Consider the following 22760-nt stretch of genomic DNA (forward strand, 5'->3'; position numbering starts at 1 on the left):
CTCCATAAGTTCATTATGGCAGATTTCTTCTTTTCCCCTGGGGTGCAGAAATCTTGGTGATTGTATTAATTCTTGAGATACAGGGGTCACGGAGTGGATATGGAGGGACTTTGCTACCATAATAAAAATGTTTTGAAGCTATTTGATATCAAAATCATAGTCAGTTGTAGATATATATTTCATCTATTAATTTTGTGAAGAAACAGTTTTCTGTTTCTTCTTTCCTTAATAATGCTTTCTCAGACAGGGTTCTGTTACATGGCTTCTCCTCCAGTGACTTCTCCATGTTTGAAACTACTGAGTAAAGTAAAAATGAATACATGACCCATTTTATTTGCATTTTTGCTTACAGTGCAAGAAATACAGGGACCAATTTACAGAACAGAAGAAATTAATTTATGAAGAGAAACTGGAGGCCAGTGAGCTATTTAAGGACAAGAAGTCTTCATATCCATCAAGGTAAGGTGTCATTTACATTGCCAAGCGAACTCTTGTTAGAGGAGAAGTAACATCTTATTTATTTATTTAACATTTGTTTCCCGGGAAAGTCCGACTTGGAACGAAGCCAAATTTCAGCGGTGGCCGGGGAGAAACACTCAAGACACATGTCTTTGTAAAGTGGGAGGAAACCAGAGTACCCAGAGGAAACCCACACAAACACAGGGAGGACATGCAGACTCCACACAGGAGGCACCCCAGCTGAGAATCGAACTGGAGAACCTCTTGCTGTGAGGCGACAATGCAACCGCTGCACCACTGTGCCGTCTTAGTTTTAACATATATATGAGGCTTTAAACCTTGTTGTATTTTACTGCTTTGGGACTATTTTAGTAATGTGAATGTGTTAAATTATTCTAGTCTTTTGGCAGCTGCATTCTTTCACATTGAAATAACCCATCTCTTTATGGAGATGGTGTCACTAAGAGTAGTTAGTTCTTGGCCAAACATGTAGAACAGCTGAGATCGGAAGAGTGCCATATAAGCTTTATCAGGCAGTGAATTAAAATTAAAAGTGTGTTAAGCTTGCTTTTGAGATTTGTATTATATGCATGCATGATCATTACACTGTGACTGAAATATTTAGTCTAAGCAAGGAAAACAATCATTTGTCAATGCTGAACTCTGACTTGCTAGTAATGAGGTGTAGCAGTAACATGAGAAAAAAAGCAGCAGGAATGTGTGCAAATCTGTGATCATAATGCTGCTATGGATTTCTGATGCAGTTTAGATATTTATGCATTGTGGAGTGCTGCAAGGCAGTGCACTTTTAAATCATTATCCTTGTACCTTTGACGTAATGTAATACAGGAAGTGTTGTAATGGGTTTGCAATCAGAATTTTGAGTGCTGTTATGGGAACTTTGATTGCCAGAAGGCAGTTTTCAAAGTCTCATAATGGTGATTCGAAATATGTCGAACCCGTAACAGTGAATGCTAGTGTGCATTCGCTTTTGTGAGACTGACATATTGATTGGAGATCACACTACAGTGGGTATCGGGAACTTTGCCCTTTTCCTCACTATAGTGCGATCTCAGAGTTGTAATATATAAGTAGCAGAGGGTGTGGAGGATGCAGGGGGGCTTGCCCTCCAGCAAAACATGTGTTGAACATCACCACCGGATGTTCAGGTAAGTTTGAAAATGTCAACAATTTGAATTCTTGACATTTTTCATGTTTCGTAATTTTGATTGGTCGGTGGTGTTAACTTTGACAATGTTTTTCGAGTAAATAATTACTCGTAAAAATGTTGTCAAAATTTTGATAGTAAACCGTTATAATGAAATAGTCATTGCGTGGTTAGAGACATAAAAAGATCCATTTAGCAAATTAGTTTTTTGATAGGATCCAGTAAGCGGTATTAAGAATATTTTGAACTTCTCTGTGCAAAAAAAACTTATAAATGCATTAAAGGAATTTCTTTCTAGTCAGCAGCATTATGGCTCTTCTGGAAGCTGTCTTTTGTAACCTTCAGCAACTCACTTGACAAGTGTTTTCTTTGGGGCATCTGGAATTTGGGTGAGGCCCCTTAATGGTCTCCTGGATTACATGTCTAGTAATTTCCTGGGAATCTAAAGGTAAGCAACAATGTTTGATACAGTGTATTGCAGGGATGTTTTTACATTTGCAGAAGATCTGTGGGCCTGAGTAAAAAGGATAAGTCCTTACAGCTGCTGGGCCAGCACATTGCAAGTTTTCCGCCATGTATACAGTGTGAAACTTTATTGCTGCTAAATTTTTTCCATCTGGGTTCAACCTGTGGGCTATTGGATCCAACTCTGATCTGAGACTGGCAATTTCCAAAAACTTCAGCCCCCGGGTTCTGTCCTGTCTTCCCATAGTACATTGCTTTATACAGATTTACCTCATATGTCATTTGATGCCTTCCAGGATAGCAGCTAAATCTCAAGTTTTGCTGGGTGTGTCCTTGTATGTGTGCCTTCCAGCACTTTTCTTCACCTATTCCGCTGCCTTGTTTTTTGAGTATATATTGTGTGTATTTTTAGGATTGTTTCTTCCAGTAGGTAAGCTAGTTAGGTAGTATAGGTTGCTCGCTGTCCTTTCCTGTCCTTTTGTGAGAGAAATATATGTCTATAATTTTTTTCTGTTCGTAATAATGTTCGTAGTAATAGCTCCCCATAAGATAATGGCTAGTTTGTTAAGTAGTTAGGTAGATTTCTAATGTATTGTGTTGTTTGACTTTTGTTTTTTAGATATGGATAAGGGTTTTAAAAAGTGTGTGGTTTGCAGCCATAAACTCCCTTCTCAGGACACATACAATAGGTGAGTTTACTGTCACATGGCTGCTGACTTGGAGACCCAGTGCTCCATTTGTGCAGCTTTGAATCCAGGGCTGTCGATGAATGAATAGCTAAGCTGGTCCTTAAAGGTCTTTTACCCTCTAGAAATGTTTCCTCCTCCTCTACTCCAAGTAGTAAGGCTGATAAAAGTGATTGGGGCTGGAAGGAGGGGGCTAAGGCCCCCAGATCATCTAAGGGGATTGCAAGCACGTGGCTCCCCTGCTTCTAGCTGGTTGGATCCTCTCATGGTCTCTGTGACGTCTTTGTATCCGACAACTCGGACCCATTCTCCCATGGCCCCCTACTCTTGGGAAGACCTGTTCCTCAATGCTTAGGATCCCTAACACCTTTCTATCAAAATAGACATGCTTGGGCAGGATTCCATCCCTGTTTTTTCCCTCTATATCTCTGGAGTTTTTCCCCAAAGTTTTTTCCGTCTCTGCCCTGGATCTAACTCTGTCTGATTCAGGCCCAGTCCTCCGAGCCTTTTACCAGTAGGCAGGCCTCCAAGCCTTCATAGGTAGCCTGCTCATCTTGGCCAGTCAAATTGGTCTGGAGTATTAGACCCATTGATTTGGAGTAGCTGATGTGGACTTTTCTGCAGGCTTAGATGCAGCTAGGTCTAATCCCGTGTACCTTAGGTCCTCAACTCAAGACTTCAGCTCCAACTAACTTGTCTCCTTCCTTGGAGCTTGTAGCTCCAAGGTTCCTAGAGCCAGTTGCCTTACCACCTTTGGGTCTGATGGCCTGGGAAGTCATTCCTCTCACTTAGAGCTTTGGCACTCAACATTTTGGCTCCATTCTATGTGTCAGGGCAGGTGGGAGTGATTCTGGAGTCTGGTATGTTTTTGGAGTCTACAGATTCCAGCGATGTGGCTTCAGACAGCCTGCTTCAGATGTTCTTCGTGTTTCACTGTTGCAGTCATTACATTTGGGTTATCTGCTTGCAGTAGCCCTCAGTCGGCCTGATTAACAAAGTCTTGGGTCCTGCGTCGGTTGCTGTCCTTTCTTCCATGAGGTCAGGTCATCAGGGGTATAAAACATGCAGCCGATGCCATTACGTAGTCTTTCTTGCTGTGTGGTGCCCAAAGCAGAAGCAGTTCGCAAGTGCCAGTTGGCCGACTCCTGAAATTTTCGTTTTCAAGTTTCAGAACCAAACTCTACAACTAAAGCTAAGTACCCCGTTGGGGAAACTTTTTCTTGCTCCTTACTGATGTCAGTATTAATAACTGCATTACTTGTGGAAAGCAAATACCTCACAAAGATTTTCATTCATACTGTATTCCTTGCTTAGGCCCTGACCACGACGTACCTTGCTGTCGGTTTTGTGCTTTATTTAATGAGCACACTATCCGTAGTTGGTATTTTCGCCTCTAAATATTTTGGTTCTCAGTTTAATTATCCAGAAATGTCGTAGGTTAGCCATCCAACTACTGGGATTCCGAAAAATATGCAAAGATAAAGACAGAGACAGGTTGCCGAGGTCCAAAGCTGCTGATGATGCTTCTCCTAAGCCAGTCGCCAGTTCACAGGTACTCAGTGAGGTGCTTTCACAGCCCCGATACCTGCTACTTCTGACTCGCAGGCCTCTACTGAGACCCATTCGGAGTCCGGTATGCCGCGAGATGCTTCAACTGGAACCTGCGGATGTCTCCACCTTGGATGGGTCCGGAGCCACTGTGCAGGCACCGGCTTCTGAGGGTGTATTCAGGCCTATGGACTTGCATATTAAACCTACACCTCCTTCTTCATTTAGGCCAAAATCTCAAACCATGCCTAAGAAACCAACGCCCAGGCTGCATGCTCAGGCCTCTATGCCTAAAAAACAAACGATAAGAATGGCTGAAGATCTTATAGCTCTAATCAGGGGAAGCCAGCCTCCCCCTTTTAAGAGACCTAGGACTGAAGTTGTTTATGAATCTTCTGACTAGGATTCTGATTTTTCTGATTCTTCTGATGATATGGATTTGCCCTTATCTACGTATGAGGATTCTGATGCAGAGGACTCTATTCCCTCTGCTTCCCCTCCAGACGATTTTTCTTTTAGTGAGACCTTACATACTCTAAGGGAGCATTTCCACTGGGAAAGCCAGGATTTTTCTGATTCAAAAAAGAGGCTTAGGGATTTCTTACTCCTGCCTCAGCATAGGCCCTTAGCTATACCTCCTGTACTAGACATTGTTGATGATGCTTTTTCAGAATCTAGTTTGGCCCCTGATTCTTTGCCTCCTGCTCCCAGAAAACCTGACAGATATTACAGGGTTCCTGATTCACACAAGTTCCTTTTTAAAAATCCTATTGCGGATCCAGAGACTATTTCACAGGGACCCAAGGGCATTAAGGCTTCTACTGCTAAAAATCCTACCCCCTCTGATAGAGACTCCAGGGCGCTGGATAGATGGGGAAAGAAGGTTTACACCTCTGCAACCTTGGCCATTAGGGTTTTAAAGTATCAACAGCATGTTATTGGATTGCTTAAACAGAAAATTATGTTGATTCCTGACTGTGCTGAAAATAAAGAATTACAGGATTTAATGCATTCTGCTGAACAGGTTGGAAAACATACAATGTGGATTTGATTCATTAGAGGCCTCTTGCAGGGCTGCTGTTACTGGGTCTGTGCTCAGAAGGCATGCTTGGCTTAAGGAGCAATCTTTGCCTGATCATGTTAAAGCTAAATTGTTGGATGCTCCCTTAAAACAGGACCGCCTATTTGGCAACAAGGCTGAGGAAGTTCTTAAAGAGATGGGAGATAAAGCTAAATCTATGCAAACTGTTAAAGATTTCTTACATGTTCAGCCTCCTAGATTTAGTAGGCACTGGCCCTCTAAAAATTGGTCCTTTCCAGCCCCTTCCAGGTCTTCTCAAGCCAAACCCAGACACAGCAGAAACCCCAGGTTTCAGTCCCAAGGGACACACTAGACTAAGCAGTGGGGGGTTTCTGCACCCAAGTCTGGGAGTAGTAAGACTCCCCCTATGGAAGACTGCCTCAATGACTTGCTTTTAAAACTTCCAAGCACTTCCCAACTGAATGCTTCTTTAGGCGGAAAGGTTGGTGTGCAGGCCAAAAACTGGGAACTCATTACCCAGGACAAATGGGTTTTAAATATAGTGTCCCAAGGATACAGATTTCACTTCCACACGTTACCAACACCAAGCGGGTGGCCAGATCTACCCCCAAATCAGTGGGCAGAGTCCCAAAATCAAGTACTCTCTCTCTTAAACATGGGGGTTATTCAGTTGGTACCAGAAGAGGAAAAGGGACAAGGTTTCTACTCGAGACTTTTCCTGGTACCCAGAAAAGGCAATACATGGTGTCCTATCTTGGACTTTTCTACTCTAAACACCTTTCTAGTGATTCCAAAATTCAAGATGCTGACTCTTCACCAGCTGCTTCCTATGCTAGGCAAAGATGCATGGTTGACAACACTAGACTTAAAAGAAGCATACCTGCACATCCCTATCAGGGCGTCTTGCAGAAGATACCTACACTTCAAAGCAGGCTACATGCACTATCAGTTCTCTGCACTGCCCTTTGGCTTATCTACTGTGCCCAGGGTATTCACAAAGTGCCTAGCTCCAGTCATTGCTGACTTGTCTGGGGTTCACCATGAATGAAAAGAAATCACACCTGGTACCCTGTCAACAAATTATATTCCTGGGAGCAAGCTTGAATACAACTTCCCAGATGGCTTACCTCACGCCAGAGAAACGGATTAATTTGACAACCTACTTCAAACAAGTGGCCACAAAAACCCAGCTATCTGCAAGGCAAATACTGCAAGCCTTGGGGTTCATGGCCTCCTGCATTCTTCTAATTCCATATGCAAGGCTGCATATGAGGAAACTACAATGGTATCTCAAAAGCCTATGGTGTCAACATTCACAGGATCTAGATGCAAGGATTCCTATCATACCTTGCCTACTGCTAGAGTTCCTTTGGTGGGCAGAGGACTGCCACCAAAACAGGGGACTACCATTCACATTACCCCCTGCCACCCAAATCTTAACAACAGATGCATCAAACTATGCATGGGGGGCTCACCTGGCAGGGAAGTGCATTCAGGGCAAATGGAACCCAAGTCAAATGCACCTGCACATAAATCAAAAGGAAATGTTAGCTTTACAGAATGCTCTGACAGCCTTCAAGGACCACATTCTTCCAGGACAACTAATGGTAAAGACGGACAACACCACTGTCATGTGGTACATGAACAAGCAGGGGGGTACACATTCTTACCCCTTCCGCAGACTAGCCATGGTATTGTGGAACACAGTCTTGAGCTACCAAGTGAGTCTACAAGCTCAATTCCTGCCAGGAAAGCTAAATACACTGGCAGATGGACTAAGCAGAAACCTCATGGACCCACATGAATAGAAACTGGAACCAAGGATTTTCAACATGTTGACAAGCAAATGGGGGAGCCCAGATATAGACCTGTTTGCCTCCCCTCAGAACCATCAACTGGACAAATGTTGCACAAGGATTCCCCACAAGGTAGCTTGGAAAGTGGATGCTCTATCCTTCATCTGGAAAAACCTATCAGTTTATGCCTTTCCTCCTCTGCCTCTGCTCTCCAAGGTACTACTAAAGATCAAACAGGACAAGCCAAGGACAATTTTAATTGCACCAGACTGGCCTCGACAACACTGGTACCCACTCTTGAGCAGTGTGTCATGCCTGGCTCCATGGCACCTGCCTCAGACTCCTTCCCTGTTGTCTCAGCAGGAGAACCAAATTCTGCACCCTCAGCTGCAAACCCTGAACTTGGCAGCCTGGCTAATTACATAATCTCTCCTTTACCACCCCTCAGTAAATCTGGGATGGATATCATTTTAGAGGCAAGGAGGCCTAGTACTAGTAAATCTTATGCTGCAAAATGGAAAAGATTTTGTGCCTGGAACCAATCTCAAGGAATGAACGCAGCAGTGCCCAATTTACTTCAGATTCTACAATACTTGACTGAGATGCTTCATAAGGGCTTGTCCTTTTCCTCCATCAAAATTCATGCCTCACCCATTTCAGCTCATTATAGAACAGAGCCTTCCCTCTTCTCTCACCCACTGCTCAAGCAGTTCCTCAGAGTGGCCAAAAATTTAAGGCCACCCAGGAGAGCTCCAACTCCAGCCTGGGATCTTAACTTTGTCTTGGAGAAACTCACTCTTCCTCCTTTCGAGCCAGCTGCTACTGCAAATTTAAAATTTCTTTCCTGGAAAACAGCTTTCCTTTTAGCAATCCCTTCTGCAAGAAGGGTATCTGAATTACAGGCCCTTATGGCAGTGGAACCTTTCATCATCTTTCATGCGGACAGGGTGTCCCTCAGAGCCAATCCTTCCTTCATGCTAAGGTGGTATCCAGTGTGGCTCTTAATCAGTCCATTCATTTGCCTTCCTTCTTTCCTAACCCACAGAACAAAGGGGAGCAGATACTGCACTCTTTAGATGTGCACAGACAGCTTAGATTCTACTTGGACAGGACTAAACCTCAAAGGAAATCTGAAGAACTGCTTGTGGCATTTGCTGCAGGGACAGAGGGGAAAGCTATTTCAAAACATACCATTTCAAAATGGATAGGCCACTGCATTCATTTCTGCTATAAGCACCATGGAAAACCTATCCGCAGGGCATCAGACCCCATTCAACCAGGGCTGCATCTACTTCTACAGCCATTCTCAGGGGCATCCCTACTAGTGAGATCCTAGAAGCTGCTACCTGGAGTTGTGTACATACTTTCACCAAGCATTATAATTTGCCAATTTTCTCTAAATCCACAGCTGGTTTTGCCACTGCAGTCTTGCCGGGCCTTATAGCTGGTCCTAATTCTATTTAAATTCCTCCTCCCAACCCTAGCTTTGGGAATCTACCCAAATGTAATGATTGCAACAGTGAAACACTAAGAACATAGTACAGTTATGTACACTTACCATAAATGTAGATGTTCAAGTGTATTCACTGTTGCAGTCCTGGTTACCCTCCCTTCAGCCCCCTTTCTTCTTTTGGCTATACCTCTACTCTCACTTACTATGCTCAAAAAGCTTTTTGGTGTATTTTCTTTTTTGTTGGAGGTATATCCTTGTATTTATAGATTTAATTGTTTCCCATTAGGGGGGCACCTGACATCTGGGGCAAGAAAAACTGATGTAATGGCTTCGGCTGCATGTTTTATATCCCTGATGACCTGACATCATGGAAGAAGGGTCAGCAACCGACGCAGGACCCTAGACATTGTTAATCAGGCTGACTGAGGGCTACTGCAAGCAGATAACCCAAATGTAATGGCTACAGCAGTGAATACACTCGAACATCTACATTTATGGTAAGTGTACACAACTGTACTTTGCTGCCTTCGATGTAGTAGAAAGGATGTTCTCCCATCCGGAGATGGAGTGGTTGCCAAACAGCATTCCTTCTCCCTGTTCAGCTGTGCCTGTAAACTTGCATCAGCTTGCTTCAGGACATCCCACTCTGATAGGACTCCAGACTACCCTGCACCCAGGGCTCCCTGCCTCTTCCACTTCTCCCCTGGATTTCCTTAGATGGGAGGGTCATGGCAGTAGGTGGTGCAAGAGAAAATACCTGAATTCCACAGAGGAATCCCTCACTAAACATACTAAACTCAAGGAAGGAGACGGGTCCCCAGAATCCTCCCACAAAGATGTTTCTTTTTGTGATTTTTATGGAACTGCTTCACCGGCATGGGGGCTGGACAGCCGAAGCCCTGTCTCAAGAGGCGTTGGTATTTCTGGAGACATTTGGGATGGGCACATCCACATCCTGGTGGTTCCCCATCCGGGCATACTTATTGACTTACTGTTTCAGAGGGCTTGGAGAGATCGCGATAAGGTGGAACTGATACTTAAGTCCAGTAAGGTCTTGGCCCCTCCCAAAGATTGACAACATTGGAGTAAGGGTCCTGCTGTTGATGTTGTTGTGGTGAAAGCATCCACCAAGGAGGACAGGTGGTGGTATCTACCAAGAAGGACATCTTGGAATAGAGTTCAATAGTCAAGCCCCCTAACAAGGAGTCTAGGGCACTGGACCAATTAAGGAAGCAGTCCTATGCTTCAGCAACTTTTACAGTGCGACCATTAAATTACCTGGGTCAGTTGACAAGACTTCAGTGAGACATTATGCCTAAAGTGTCAAGAGTGATTAAGACACAACAGGATCCAAAGTCTCATAAGACTCTGGAAATGCACTTGTCCACATTGCAGTCTTATTTGTAATGTGTCCATGTGGCTGCTCTCCAAAGCAGCCGATGGCAAGTCCCAGGCTGCTGACACCAACATTGCCATGCAGCACTATGCTTGGGTGAGGTTGTGCAACTTTGAAGACTACTTCAAAGTATCATTTTGATGACTCTTGACTCTATTGGCTTAAGATAAGACACATTGACCATGAGCGAGCAAGAGAGAAAGATGCTGTCTGCTGCTGGAGTGAGTTTTGCCACCCCTCCCCCCAATGGACCTCGAGGAGCTGGGGGCCATATCTCTTCTTCTGAAAAGTGCAGAAGTCTTTTCGGGATGTTTGTGCTGAGAGTTCCTCTTTTAGCAGTAGATTAACCAGAATGGACACCACCCATGCAGTTGAGGTGGTCTGCAGAACCAGGGCTTCCATGGAGCCTTTTCTAGGAGACCTTTCTAGCATTCCTGAAGGGTTGCCCAATTGTCTTGCTCTGGAAGCAGTCGGGGCTCACTTGGCTATACATATGGAAGCTTGGGAGGCTATTACCTCTGTTGTATGAGTGTTAAGTGTCGTATCCAGATGCTACACAATTCTATTTTTATTTCTGCCAAAGAAAATGCCAAGAGTCTTCTGGGCATGCCACCTCATCAGAAAATGGATGCAGTTATCAATATCCAAAAGTTGTTAGCAAATCGAGTTTTCCAAAATGTCCCACTCAGACCAACATAGATCCAGTGTCTGTTCCAGGCTCATTTTGGTTCCAAAGAAGAGTAAGGACCTCAAGTCAATTTTGGACTTTGGCAAGGTGAATCACTTTGTGAAACAGACCAGATGGTCATGATTCTGCCCGTTCCAGCCTCTTTTAAGGAAGCATGACTAGAGGTACTTTATCAATCTCAGGGAAGCTTACCATCATATGAAGATAGGAGGTCCAAGAGGTGTTTGCACTTCCAACTGTGAGATGGTCATTATCAGTTCAGGGAGTTGCCCTTTGATCTCACCACCACTGCTAGGTGTTCACAAAGTGCATGGCAATCATGGCATCCTGGCTCAGGTCGTAGGGTTTCCAGGTCTTTCCTTACCTGGATGACTGGCTTGTCAATCCCTCCACAAGAGCATCTTTAAGTGGGGCCAGGGATTCCTTACTCCAGTTGTGCCTTTCCTTGAGAATCACTGTAAACTATTAAAATGCCAGCTTTCAGGCAGTTCAGATGTTGGAGTTCATAGGCTGTCAACTGAACACAGTATCTCAGGTTGCAAAACATCCAGCTTTCAGCGTGTCTGTTCATCATACTCAGGACAGTTTCTTACTGTCTCACAAATTATGGGTTCTCAGACTAAGTCACATTACTGTAACAATCTGCTTAGTTCCTCTGGTGAGGTACAATATGAGGATGCTGTAGTGAACACTAGTAATGCGGTGATCCTACATGAACCGCTCTATAGATTTTCCCATCATGTTGACAGAAGTCTGTCAAAGTCAAATCAAGTAGTAGTTGGACTATTCTCTAGTGTTGCCCAGGAGACCATTTGTTCATCCTTCCCCACAGGGCATAATCACAATGGATGGCCTCCCTTCTTGGGTAGATGACACAGTTCGATGGGAAGACAGTCCAAGGGACTTGGTCTACGCTGCAGGCCAGTCTTTACATCACTGTCTTGGAGATGAGAGCTGTCCTCCTTACATTGTAGGCTTTTAAGGACTTTAAGGATTTACTCCTCAATGGTGTGATTTTAGTGCAGTCAGACAATTTCAGCGGTTTGGGACTTGGTCTACGCTGCAGGCCAGTCTTTACATCACTGTCTTGGAGATTAGAGCTGTCCTCCTTACATTGTAGGCTTTTAAGGACTTTAAGGATTTACTCCTCAATGGTGTGATTTTAGTGCAGTCAGACAATTTCAGCGGTTTGGAGTCTGAACAAACATAGTTAAACCCGAGCCTACTCTTTTTGTCGGGAAGCCACAAGGGGTTGTAATAGGGGATTTCATCTCAACAGTTTGTGGTAGCACAACACATCCTAGGAAAATCCAACATTTGAATAGACAGTCTAAGCAGGAATATCCTCCTTCCTAACAAGTGGTCCTAAATCTGAGGGTAGCAGCTCGGATCTTCCAGAACTGGGGCACTCTGTGTTGTGATCTGTTTTCATCCCCATCCAACACCAAGTGCAACAGTTATTATGCCTTAGTTCCTCAACAGGGACAGTCATTCAGGAATGCTATCCTGTATGCTTAGCTCCTGGGTCTCCTGTATGCTTATCCTTCTCCACCTCTGATAATGAAGTTTCTCCAGAAGGCTGCCCATTGCAGAGGAACTGTGATCTTCATTGCTGCCTTTTGGAGCCATCCATTGTGGCTTCCCTTTCTATGGGCTCTACTGAGGTCACTCCTTCGGTGCTGGATCCCATTCCTAATCTAATCTCCCATCTGGCAGGTGTGGACCTTCCCAACCTCTGTACTTTAAAGCTAACTGTATGGTTTCTCCAATTCCCTTAATGGCCAGAGATCTCAAACTTTCAGAGAAAGAGTGGTTCACATGTTATCCTTTTCTCAGAAGTTATCTACACACAAAGTCTATGGTAGCAAGTGGAAATGCTTCACTTTTGGATTTCTTGTAAGGATTCAGATCCGTTTTCAGCATCTTTGGAGGCTACCCTTAATTTCCTTGCAGATCTGTTTCATTTGTGATCTAGTTATTCAACTGTTAAAGTCCATTTAGCTGCTATTTCCAACTTTCACATTGGCGGAGATAATCAACCTTGGCAACATTGAAGATTTCAAAGACCTTTCTGAAATCTTCAGTGCCACCAAGGTGTATTAAAGGTTTCGCAGGCCTTTCTCAGGGGAACCTTTTTATTGCAACCCCTTGTCCAGGACCCTTTAGGTCCTTGTGATTTTCACTTTATTTTTTGCTTGTTTGCTGAATCTCATTAGTGCCTTAAGCAGCAGTCCCCTTGAAGTTGCTGACTTGGAAGACTCTCTTCCTGATGGCTTTTACTTTGGCCAGGCATGTGTCAGAGCTGCAGGCTTCAATCTCAGTATTTTCATATCTGGTCTTTAAAAAAGTCAGGGTACCTCTCAGAAAGGATCCTGCTTTTCGACCGAAAACAGCATCAGAAAACAACTTGAATCAGGCCATTCATTTGCCAGTGTTTTTCCCTAATTTTCAAACAAAGGAGAATACTTACTGCATTGTCTTGACGTTCACAGACAGCTGACATTTTATTTAGATAGAGCCAAGTTCTTCAGAAAGTCTAAACAATTAGTTGTTTCCATTTCAAAGCCCTGGTTGGGAAAGCCGTTGTCTAAGTCCACCTTAGCTAAGTGGATTTCTGTTTGAATCTCATTAGGATATAGTTTGAAAAGAAAAGCTTTACCTTGCAAACCAAAGGGTCACGCTGCTAGAGCTATGGCTACTTCCATGGGCTTCTTCTCAAGAGCTGCTATGGATGTAAGTTGTCTGGCTGCTTGGATGGGTTCACACACTTCAGTGTCTCACTACATGCTGGGTATTCATTTGAAGTCTAAAACCTTCTTTGATTGCACTGTATTGCATAATGTGCTTTTGTAGGACCTCCCTGGGATGAATCGTGGCTGGGGATTTGTCTCACAGGTTGAACCTTGACAGAAAAGACAGCATCAGATACAAAAGTTATATATTTACCATAACAATAGATCTATGTTGTCGGGTTCCATCTGGTTCAACCATCCCTCCCACTTGGCCCCTCTTGTATTGTGTTTATCCTGAACACTGGATGATGGAGTTGTTGAGGCTTTTTTCTCCTCCTCTTTTTGGCATCCATGTTGTCATGATTTTAGACTTTGCAGTTTACATTTTGTTTTGTAGAGGGGCAAACTTGATCTGAGATACCTCTGTATAGAACAAGGTACTATGGGTAGAGGAGGTGGATCTTGGGAGCTGAAGTCTTTGGAAATGTGTAGTGCAGAGGGAATTTACAGGTGATTAAGAGGACATGAGACAGCTTGAGGTGGAAATAGGTAAGTGGGAAGGTTGGGGTAATGGAGGAATGCTAAGTCATGTAAAAGAGTATGCTAGACAGAATGCTAAGTCATGTGAAAGAGTATACTAGACAGTCTTCTTGTCACTTGCCATCAAGCTATTGTTATCTGAAGTAATGTAAATTTGTAGGAGCCCCCATACAGTTCTACTTCATAACTGAAAGCTTGCTTTATGCTTGTATGGTTAAATCTATTTTAACAGAACTCAGATGTAGTCTTAGCACTGATGGCAAGTTAAAGCAGGTTTTAATTATATTGCATGAAATATATTGATTAATTCAGACAGAGTTGTTATTTAGAGAGCACACTGCTAAGCAGATTTCACTTTTTATGTGAACATCTTAGCATTAGCAATAAACTCTACAGTCACAAACATTATCAGTAGTTAAGGGCCTGTCATCCATCCATTCTGGCAATTTGAATTTATAGTGTCATTTTGTTTTTATAGAACTCTGTTGCCCCTTTATATCAAATCCCCAAAATGTGTTATTTTTATCTCATGAATTATTAAAGTCTAATTATTGATTCAGACACAACTACCACTTGTTAGTAGAGTACTCTGGATTTCTCGCAATGAATGCTTCATGATTCTTGTGAATCATACTGCCTCTTCACAACTTTTTCCCATTACTTTTAATAATAGAAATTTGCTTACATGGGAATTTAACACATTTCTAAATCCTGTTCATTTCCACAGTTCAACTGTACCATTGTATCAAATATTCTAATTACATTCTAGTATATAACCATGTATCATGTTCTGAAATGCATTATTTGTTTGTGTAATTTCAGAAATGTAGATAGACATGTCCATGGATTTTCTGTCATGACTCAAGATAATGGCAGAAGTGGTGCAATATAATATAGCAGTAAAATGCAACAACAGTTTACAAATATAGTATGGTAGGTACATAAAAATATACCACGGGTGTACAGAAATTACAAAATATACCACTGGTGTACAGAAATTAATAAAATGTCTAATAAGGGATAAGTAGAAAGACTGTCATTTTCAACTTTCAGGCAACATAGCAAATTCATTTATACATGATAAAGAATAAAATAGGGGGAATGGCCAAGATGAGCACTGAGTAACAGCACTTTCTCTCTGCTCTGTCCTTACAGAATACTTATGACAGGATAGAATATATCTATCCTAATTTTGTTTTTTTTATATATTTGGATTCTGTTAATCATTCTTTAGGATATTATATACAAATTTTGGCAATTTTTTATTTTTTGCTGTCAAAAAGTATTAGAGAAAATATCTGGACCTCAGACTACAGGATGAGCTATTCCAAATCTACACTTCAAGAAACAACTATTAAGAAAGAACTTCAGTCACTATTGACTAACATTCAAGAACTGACAGCAAAGATTGATGGAATGGATGTGAAACTGGATAATTTCAAAGAAAAATGTTCCCAGCAAATGGAAATATTACACAAAGACCTTAAACAGCAAAAGAGACAGATTACTGGTATAGAGACGTCACTAAATGATATGGACACTAGAATTCTGGAAGGTGAGCACAGTATAGACTTTCTTTTAAAACAAAGTACTCTTTTGCAAACAAAAAATGATGATCTAGAGAACAGATCAAGAAGAAATAATATCAGACTTTTTGGTTTGCCTGATAATGTTGAAGAAGATAATATGGAAAAATTCTTAACATCTTGGCTCCCTGATGTATTACAGCTTCCAGAAGCTCTCTCATATGGGATAGAAAGAGCACACAGGTCCTTGGCTACTGAAAAAAAGGTAAATCTAATTCTACTAAATCTGTTATGGTGAAGTTTTTATCTTCTCATGACAAGGAGATAGTGTTAAAGACTGCTTGGGCTAAATCTCCTATCAAATATAAAGAAAATGTCATACACTTTGATAATGATTACTCATCTTCTGTAATTGCCAAAAGAAAGATTTTTTTTGCCAATGCTAAAAGAACTAAAGAAAGCCCAAATAAAGACACACCTATTATTTCCTGCCAGATTAAAATATTTCTTCAAGATGGTCCAAAAATATTTGATGGCATAGACTCTGCCATTACCTTTGTCAAAACAAGAAAACTGCATGATAAAATAGAGGATATGGAGTAGGCAAATGTCAGCCTTAAAAGAAATGCTCATAACAATTCCTGGAAAATCTCTGAACATAAAAAGAAGCTCAAAAATAAGTGACTTATTAGGCTATTTTACTATGGCTTTTTCTTACCCAAGTCTTAAAAACCAACCCAGAAGTTGGGGAAACAGAAATGGTTCAACAGGTGAGTCTTGTTTAAAAGTGTTTTTATGGTACATAGTTGTTTTAATGGTATTTTATAGTTTGTTATTATTAACTTTAGTTTATTCTAGTTCATTTTCTATAACAAGTAAAAGCTATTTATTTATTTATTTATTTATTATCTTTATATAGTGGTTGTTGTCTGTTATAATAAATGCTCTGTATATTTGGGACTGAAATTGATGATATTTTGGGGAACTGTAGTAGATACGGAGACTTATAGATGAGAACATGAGAGTCTTTGTTACAAAATAATCTATTTAATTTGTTTTAAACTGTTTGCTGTTTTATTTCCCTGCCTCTCTGTGAAGAGAGACTCTTCACTGATATTGTTGCCATATTGTTGCTTTAATAATTATGTTTCCCATCTCCTGTTCTGCTGTTGGAATATGGTATTATTTCTGGTAATAGACATATGAAAAGTTCGTCTTTTCTCCCTTTCAGTGACCTGATATGTTTTGCAGTAATTCATTTGATATTTATTTTAGAAATGTAAATATTTATGGAGAGGTTTTAATTTATTTCTTTTGTTTTTCTTTCTGTTTTCCTCTTTGCTGTTAGTTGTGAAGGAATGGAGGATTTTGTATAGAATGATATGTTCTTGGTGGTCTAGTGGTTTACCGGGTTTGGGAGATGGAGTTTGTTGGACTTTTAACATTTTATATTACTTTTCTTCCTCCCTTATGTCTCTCTTATTGTTCGTTTTATGTTTCCTGGTTTTCCCACAAGCTAATCAACAGTTTTCTCAGTGAAAAGCTGTAAATGTTTTCCCTCCACAAGCTCATCAATCTGATTTGTTAAACAACCTTAGTTTGTCCTCACATTTCAGCTGCTACAATGGAGAGCAAGAAAAAAGTGTTGTTTCCATGGAAACGTTTATAGTCTGAACCTTGTGCTGAGAAGCTTCGTAAAAGCTGAATAATAGAGTAAATGGTTTCTAATGCCATCTACAGTTTGGTTGAAAAACTGCATCTAAACAACATATTTGATGTGTCTGCTATATTTAAACATTTATGAATATCCATAGTCAAAGCATTTTTCACACAATTAAACCCTTACATTTTGTATACTTGTCTTCATAATAACATTGTGGTTGTGTAAGTTTTATATTGATTGGTATGACAAGTGTATAGTATACATAACAGTGTTGTTAAAATTAAGGGTTTGGTGTGGATTGGTGTGTCTGTGGTAGTCTATTGGTTTGCTGGGTTTGAGAGATGGAGTTTCTCGCTTTGCACTGTTTCATGTTGGCTTTTTTCCCCTCTGTTGCCTTTTTGTTTTATCTGCTTTGTGTTTATCTGCCGCGAGATAGTCTGTGGCTTACAAAAATAAAAATAAAAAGGGGGAATAAGAAAATAGCTGCAAAAGTTTTCCCTCCTTGGTCTCATGCATCCGAACTGATGAATGACTCTGCTGCCTGTTTGTACTGTGAATGCCTCAACAGAAAGCAAGAAAAAAAAGTGTTGTTTCCATGAAGCTATTTGCGGTCTGAACTTTGTGCTGAGAACTCTCACAGAGCTGGATAATAGCTTGATTAGATGGTCTCTGATGCCATATAAAGGTCAAATGAATGCACTGCAGCTAAGTAACTAGTATAATATAATTGTTATATTAAAAGCATTAATGAGAGTGTATAAGCAGAGCATTTTTGATACATTTATACCCCTATGTTTCTACACTTTTATTTCTAATTCTATTTTATGTAATTTAAGCCTCTTTTGATTAGTACAACAAACATAAGGCGTATATACTAACACCATTAAAGTATTTATGAAAGAAGAAAGGAAAAATAAAGGAAAGGAATATACACAAAGCTTTTTATGACACCTAAGCAGAAGTTAATATTCTTTTACAAGGCACAAAAATCAGAAATAAAAATAAAAAATAATTCTATTACAAATAGAAAATAAATAAATAATGACTGAAACATATTCTATATGTCTATAGTTTGCTACATACAGTATAGTCTCAGATACAGATGTTTACCATGTAAAATAGTATTTTTTTTTATATTCTGACAAATCTAGAAATCCTTTCAAATTACTAAAGGTCTTAAAGATATATGGAGATGGGGTAATAATGTTGTTAGATATTGGCACAATACATAAAGAGACAGGGGATTAGTTTGCTTATTTATTATTATAACAGTCAATTAAATATAAATTAGTTATGATTTTTGCATTATTATATAATTTGTGTCCGGTATTTATGATGTTGAATTCATATGACAAAAGTTAAAATGAAACAGTTACATTTGATTTACTTTAATTTGTTTATTGAATTGGTACATACAATTCTAATGGATGTTTGTGAAATTATGCAACAACATATATATTTATACAGGGAAAAGATGAATGTTGTTGCTAGCCTGATGGTCAGTTTGGGTGACAGATGTCACTTGAATTAGGAGTTTTTAACTCTAGGGGTTTTTTTTTGAAAGAGTCTATGTTATTAATGAATAGTATAAGTTTCTGTTAATAGTTATTATGATGTTCACCAAATCTTACAAAATTGAATTTGATGTAAACACATGTCATTGGATAAATGTTTTTCATGTTTTGTGTGTAAATTATAATTGTATTCCTAATATTCAATTTCTATTAACTTATAAAAATGGGAACAAAGGAGTGTTATTCAACAACAAATATTCAGAACATTAACGTTTCATGACATCATTAAAGTGTATATCATTAAACATCAGTGGATTAAATAATCCTAATAAGAGAAGATTTTTGAACAAATATCTTAAATTGCATAATGCTCAGTTAATATTTCTCCAAGAAATTGATTTACTAACTGAAGATGTCACAAAATTTTAATCAAAATCTTACAAACTTTTGATTAGCTCAGAACATACACAAAAAAAGGGGGTAGCCATACTATGGAAAAACACATTGCCTATGCCTAAAATAAGTGACACCTACAAAGATAAGGGGCTGTTATCTTCAGTTATTATAGAATTTAATAAGAAAATTTTGACATTAATAAATATATATTGGATTCCTGGCATTGGACCTACAACAGTGAAACAACATGTAGAACATATAATTAAATTTTCTAAGGGTAGTATTATTCTTGCTGGGGATTTTAACTGTATTTCTGACATAAAATACTCTAATACCAGTGGTAAAAGGAAAATTCCAACTATAGCTAAATTATTGAATGAATTCTCAGATTCATACATGATGAAAGATAATAACATTTCTGATCCTAAGTCACTGTTCTATACATTCTACTGACATAGGCATAATTCATATTCAATAATAGATAGGGTATTAATTTCCAATAACTTAACTGATTTCTTATCAAACTCAAAAGTGATTTCTTGTCCCCTTTTGGACCATAATTCCATCACATTTGATTTTATACTAAACTCCACATTTAATGTTCCAATTAAAAGATACCAGCCTGTATAATTAAACTCAGATTTTATTGATTTCTTCACTACAGAAGTACAAAAGTTTATTGAACTTAATAGTACACAGGGAACTTCAGAAATATAAATTTGGGATGCTCTAAAAGCCTACCTATATGGTAAAATTATTGATTGGTATAAAGGGAAAATGATTTCATGGGATAAAGACCTTCAAGATATACAAACAAAGTTATATACTTTAAGGTTTGATGCTTCAAAGAATCCAGATAAAGACATAATGAATGAAATAAATACCTTAAATAGTAAATACATGGAAATTTTAAACCATAAAGTTATAATAAATCTTGAAAAATATAAACTTATAACTTTTTCTATAAATCCTAGATCTATGAATATACTAGCTAACAAAACTAAAAGATTAAATAAACTTCACCATATTAAAGAAATCTATTCTCCAACAAAAAAAAATGGTAGCTGATTTACCAAATATATTAAGTGAGTTTAGAGATTTTAATTTAAATGATAACATTAATAGTATAAAAGATATTCAATCTTTTATACATAATAATATAAAGAATAGACTATCTGAAGCACAAATAAAATTAATAGATAAACAAATATCTTTTAAAGAAGTAAAAGATCAAATAACCAAACTTAAGCAAAATAAAGCTCCTGGTAACGATGGTATAATTTCTGAAATCTATAAGGTTTTGCCTGCTAAAGCATTAACTCTACTACATACAGTTTTCAATATAGGTCAAAATAATAGCATTATACCTCCCTCTTGGAAATACACATGTATTTCCCCCATACTAAAGTCTGATAAAGATCCTGTAAAATGTGCTTCATATAGGCCCATTTTGTTATTAAATACAGACTATAAAATGTTTATGTCTATTTATACTGATAGACTTAATTTTTTTTACCATCCCTGGTAGATATGGATCAAACTGGTTTTATAATTACAGGAACAAAGAACACAACCATGACAGCCAAAGTCTCCAGTATCAGTCTTTACTTAGAGCACAGAGAAACACAAGCGCTTTCACGATAGCGTCATCAGGTGTAATGAAAAAGCACTACCTAAACACACCTTATATACAGTCACATGACAAAAGCAATTACAAATTAAAAGGGTAACAACTATATGCATATATAAGACAATTTTAAAAACATACATATACATTTCATATCATAAAACAACTTAAAACAACATGTATGGGACAAAACACACATATACATTTTTTATCATATAACAACTTAGAGTAACCTTCATAGTGATGCATGGGTTTACTAAATAAAAACTATCTCCTTAGAGGTCTTGATTTTAACCTCGGTCTAAGTGGTACACTTTCATTTAGCCCACTGCCTACATTTGCCCTCATCCTGACAATCCAAGTAGACTCGAGTTCCTCTGTTTAATGCATCACGTCTCCTATTCTAATACTATCAGAAATTCTCCCAATAACTAAAAACGTAAAACTGTGTGCAGAATCTGTATCATGAATATGTTTAGCCAGGGCATTTACACAATTGGACGTACTTATGTGATAAATATGTTCCCTTATTCTATCTTTAAAAGGCTTGTCAGTCTTACCTATATAAAATTTACTGCATTTCTGACAATACACAAGATATACTACATGTTCTGTTGTACAAGTGGCAAAAGCAGTAAACTTATGCAGCTTCTTTTGATCTGTATGGTAAAAACCACCCTCTATGTCCAAAAACTGACAATAATTGCATTTACCACACGGTGTAGTACCTATTCCACGGTGGTACAGCAGTAGCGTTGTTACCTCACAGCAAGAGGTTCTCCCGTTCGATTCTCGGCTGGGCTTGGGAGTGTCTTCTGTGTGGAGTCTGCATGTCCTCCCCACGGTTGGGTAGCATTCGAAAGACATGCATGCATAAATGGGCGTGCCTTTGTTGAAGGTTGGGCGTCAAGCTGGCACCTCGGCATTTCGTAAAAAAGTCTACTGCCAATAATTAGCGGACCGGAGTTCCGCTGTGGCAACCCCTACCGGGAAAAAGCCGAAAGACAAACAACACAGTGTAGTACCTATACCGTCCCTATGGCATTCACTAATCCTAAGATAACACAATCTCATTTTCAAAGATTTACTATTCCTAAACATGAATCTCAGTTCAAAGTCCACATATCTGGCAACTTCCTCATCTGTAGTAAGAATATTCCAATGCTTCCTTATTCTTGCCATATATTATGCTACATTAGATGTATAACATAAAGGGACCTTCAGCCTAGCTCCATGTATACCTCTGTTCCTTTCTACAGTCCCTGTAGTAGATGAACTAGCGTTCCTATCAGAGAAATATGGTTGAGCTCTTGTACCCCTCTCTTTAATCACTGCTGCTACATTGGGTACAATAATATGTTCTTCATAACCCCTATCACGAAGATGGTCCACCGCTATATTGACATGTTGTTCAAAGTCAGTTTCTCTTACATTCAGCCTAGAAGCCCTATAAATCTGGTTTCGTACAACATTCCTAAAGATGTAGGGAGGATGTGAACTCTCCCTGTACAGCAGATGATTCACATAACATTCTTTACTGTATAATTTTGTTATAATTTCACCTGTATGTTCCCTAATAACCTTAACATCTAAAAACTCAATATCAGACACAGAATGGTTACAAGTAAAGCGTAGATAGCAGGTAGTGTTATTAAGATATATAAAAAATTCTTGAAACTGCTCATATGTACCTCCCCATAAGATAAAAAGGTCATCAACAAGTCTTCTATAGAACAACACAAACTCTTTATAAGGACCCTGGAGTACATAGTTGAGTTCCCATGCTACCATAACTGCAGTGGTGTAGCTATTAGCACAGGCCGTGCCCATAGCTGTGCCATTGCATTGCTTGTAGCATTGTTGGTCAAAAACAAACACATTATGCTCCAGTACTATGTCTACAGCCAATAAGTATACAGATTCAGCATCCAGTGACAGAGTGGTATAAGATCACCAAGTTTTAGTATGAAAGTGTATAACAGTGTGCATGTTCATCATATTGATCACTGCTCCAGGATATATCCCATATAGCTAAGGCTTTAGATATATGGGCTACATCCT

General features: G+C 39.4%; 1 protein-coding gene across 4 annotated transcripts in view; it reads left to right on the forward strand.

Annotated features, from left to right (window-relative positions):
* MYO1B (myosin IB) overlaps nucleotides 1–22760 on the forward strand; it is a 2891345-nt gene that overhangs the window by 2623985 nt on the left and 244600 nt on the right. For all 4 annotated transcript variants that reach the window (XM_044075201.1, XM_044075202.1, XM_044075203.1 and 1 more), the window contains one exon: nucleotides 353–459. In XM_044075201.1, coding sequence (XP_043931136.1) covers nucleotides 353–459 — 107 coding nt within the window. The remainder of the gene's footprint in view (nucleotides 1–352; nucleotides 460–22760) is intronic.

The sequence above is a fragment of the Protopterus annectens genome, chromosome 6.part0, assembly GCF_019279795.1.
Source record: "Protopterus annectens isolate FY-2018-M chromosome 6.part0, PAN1.0, whole genome shotgun sequence".
Lineage (NCBI taxonomy): Eukaryota > Metazoa > Chordata > Ceratodontiformes > Protopteridae > Protopterus > Protopterus annectens.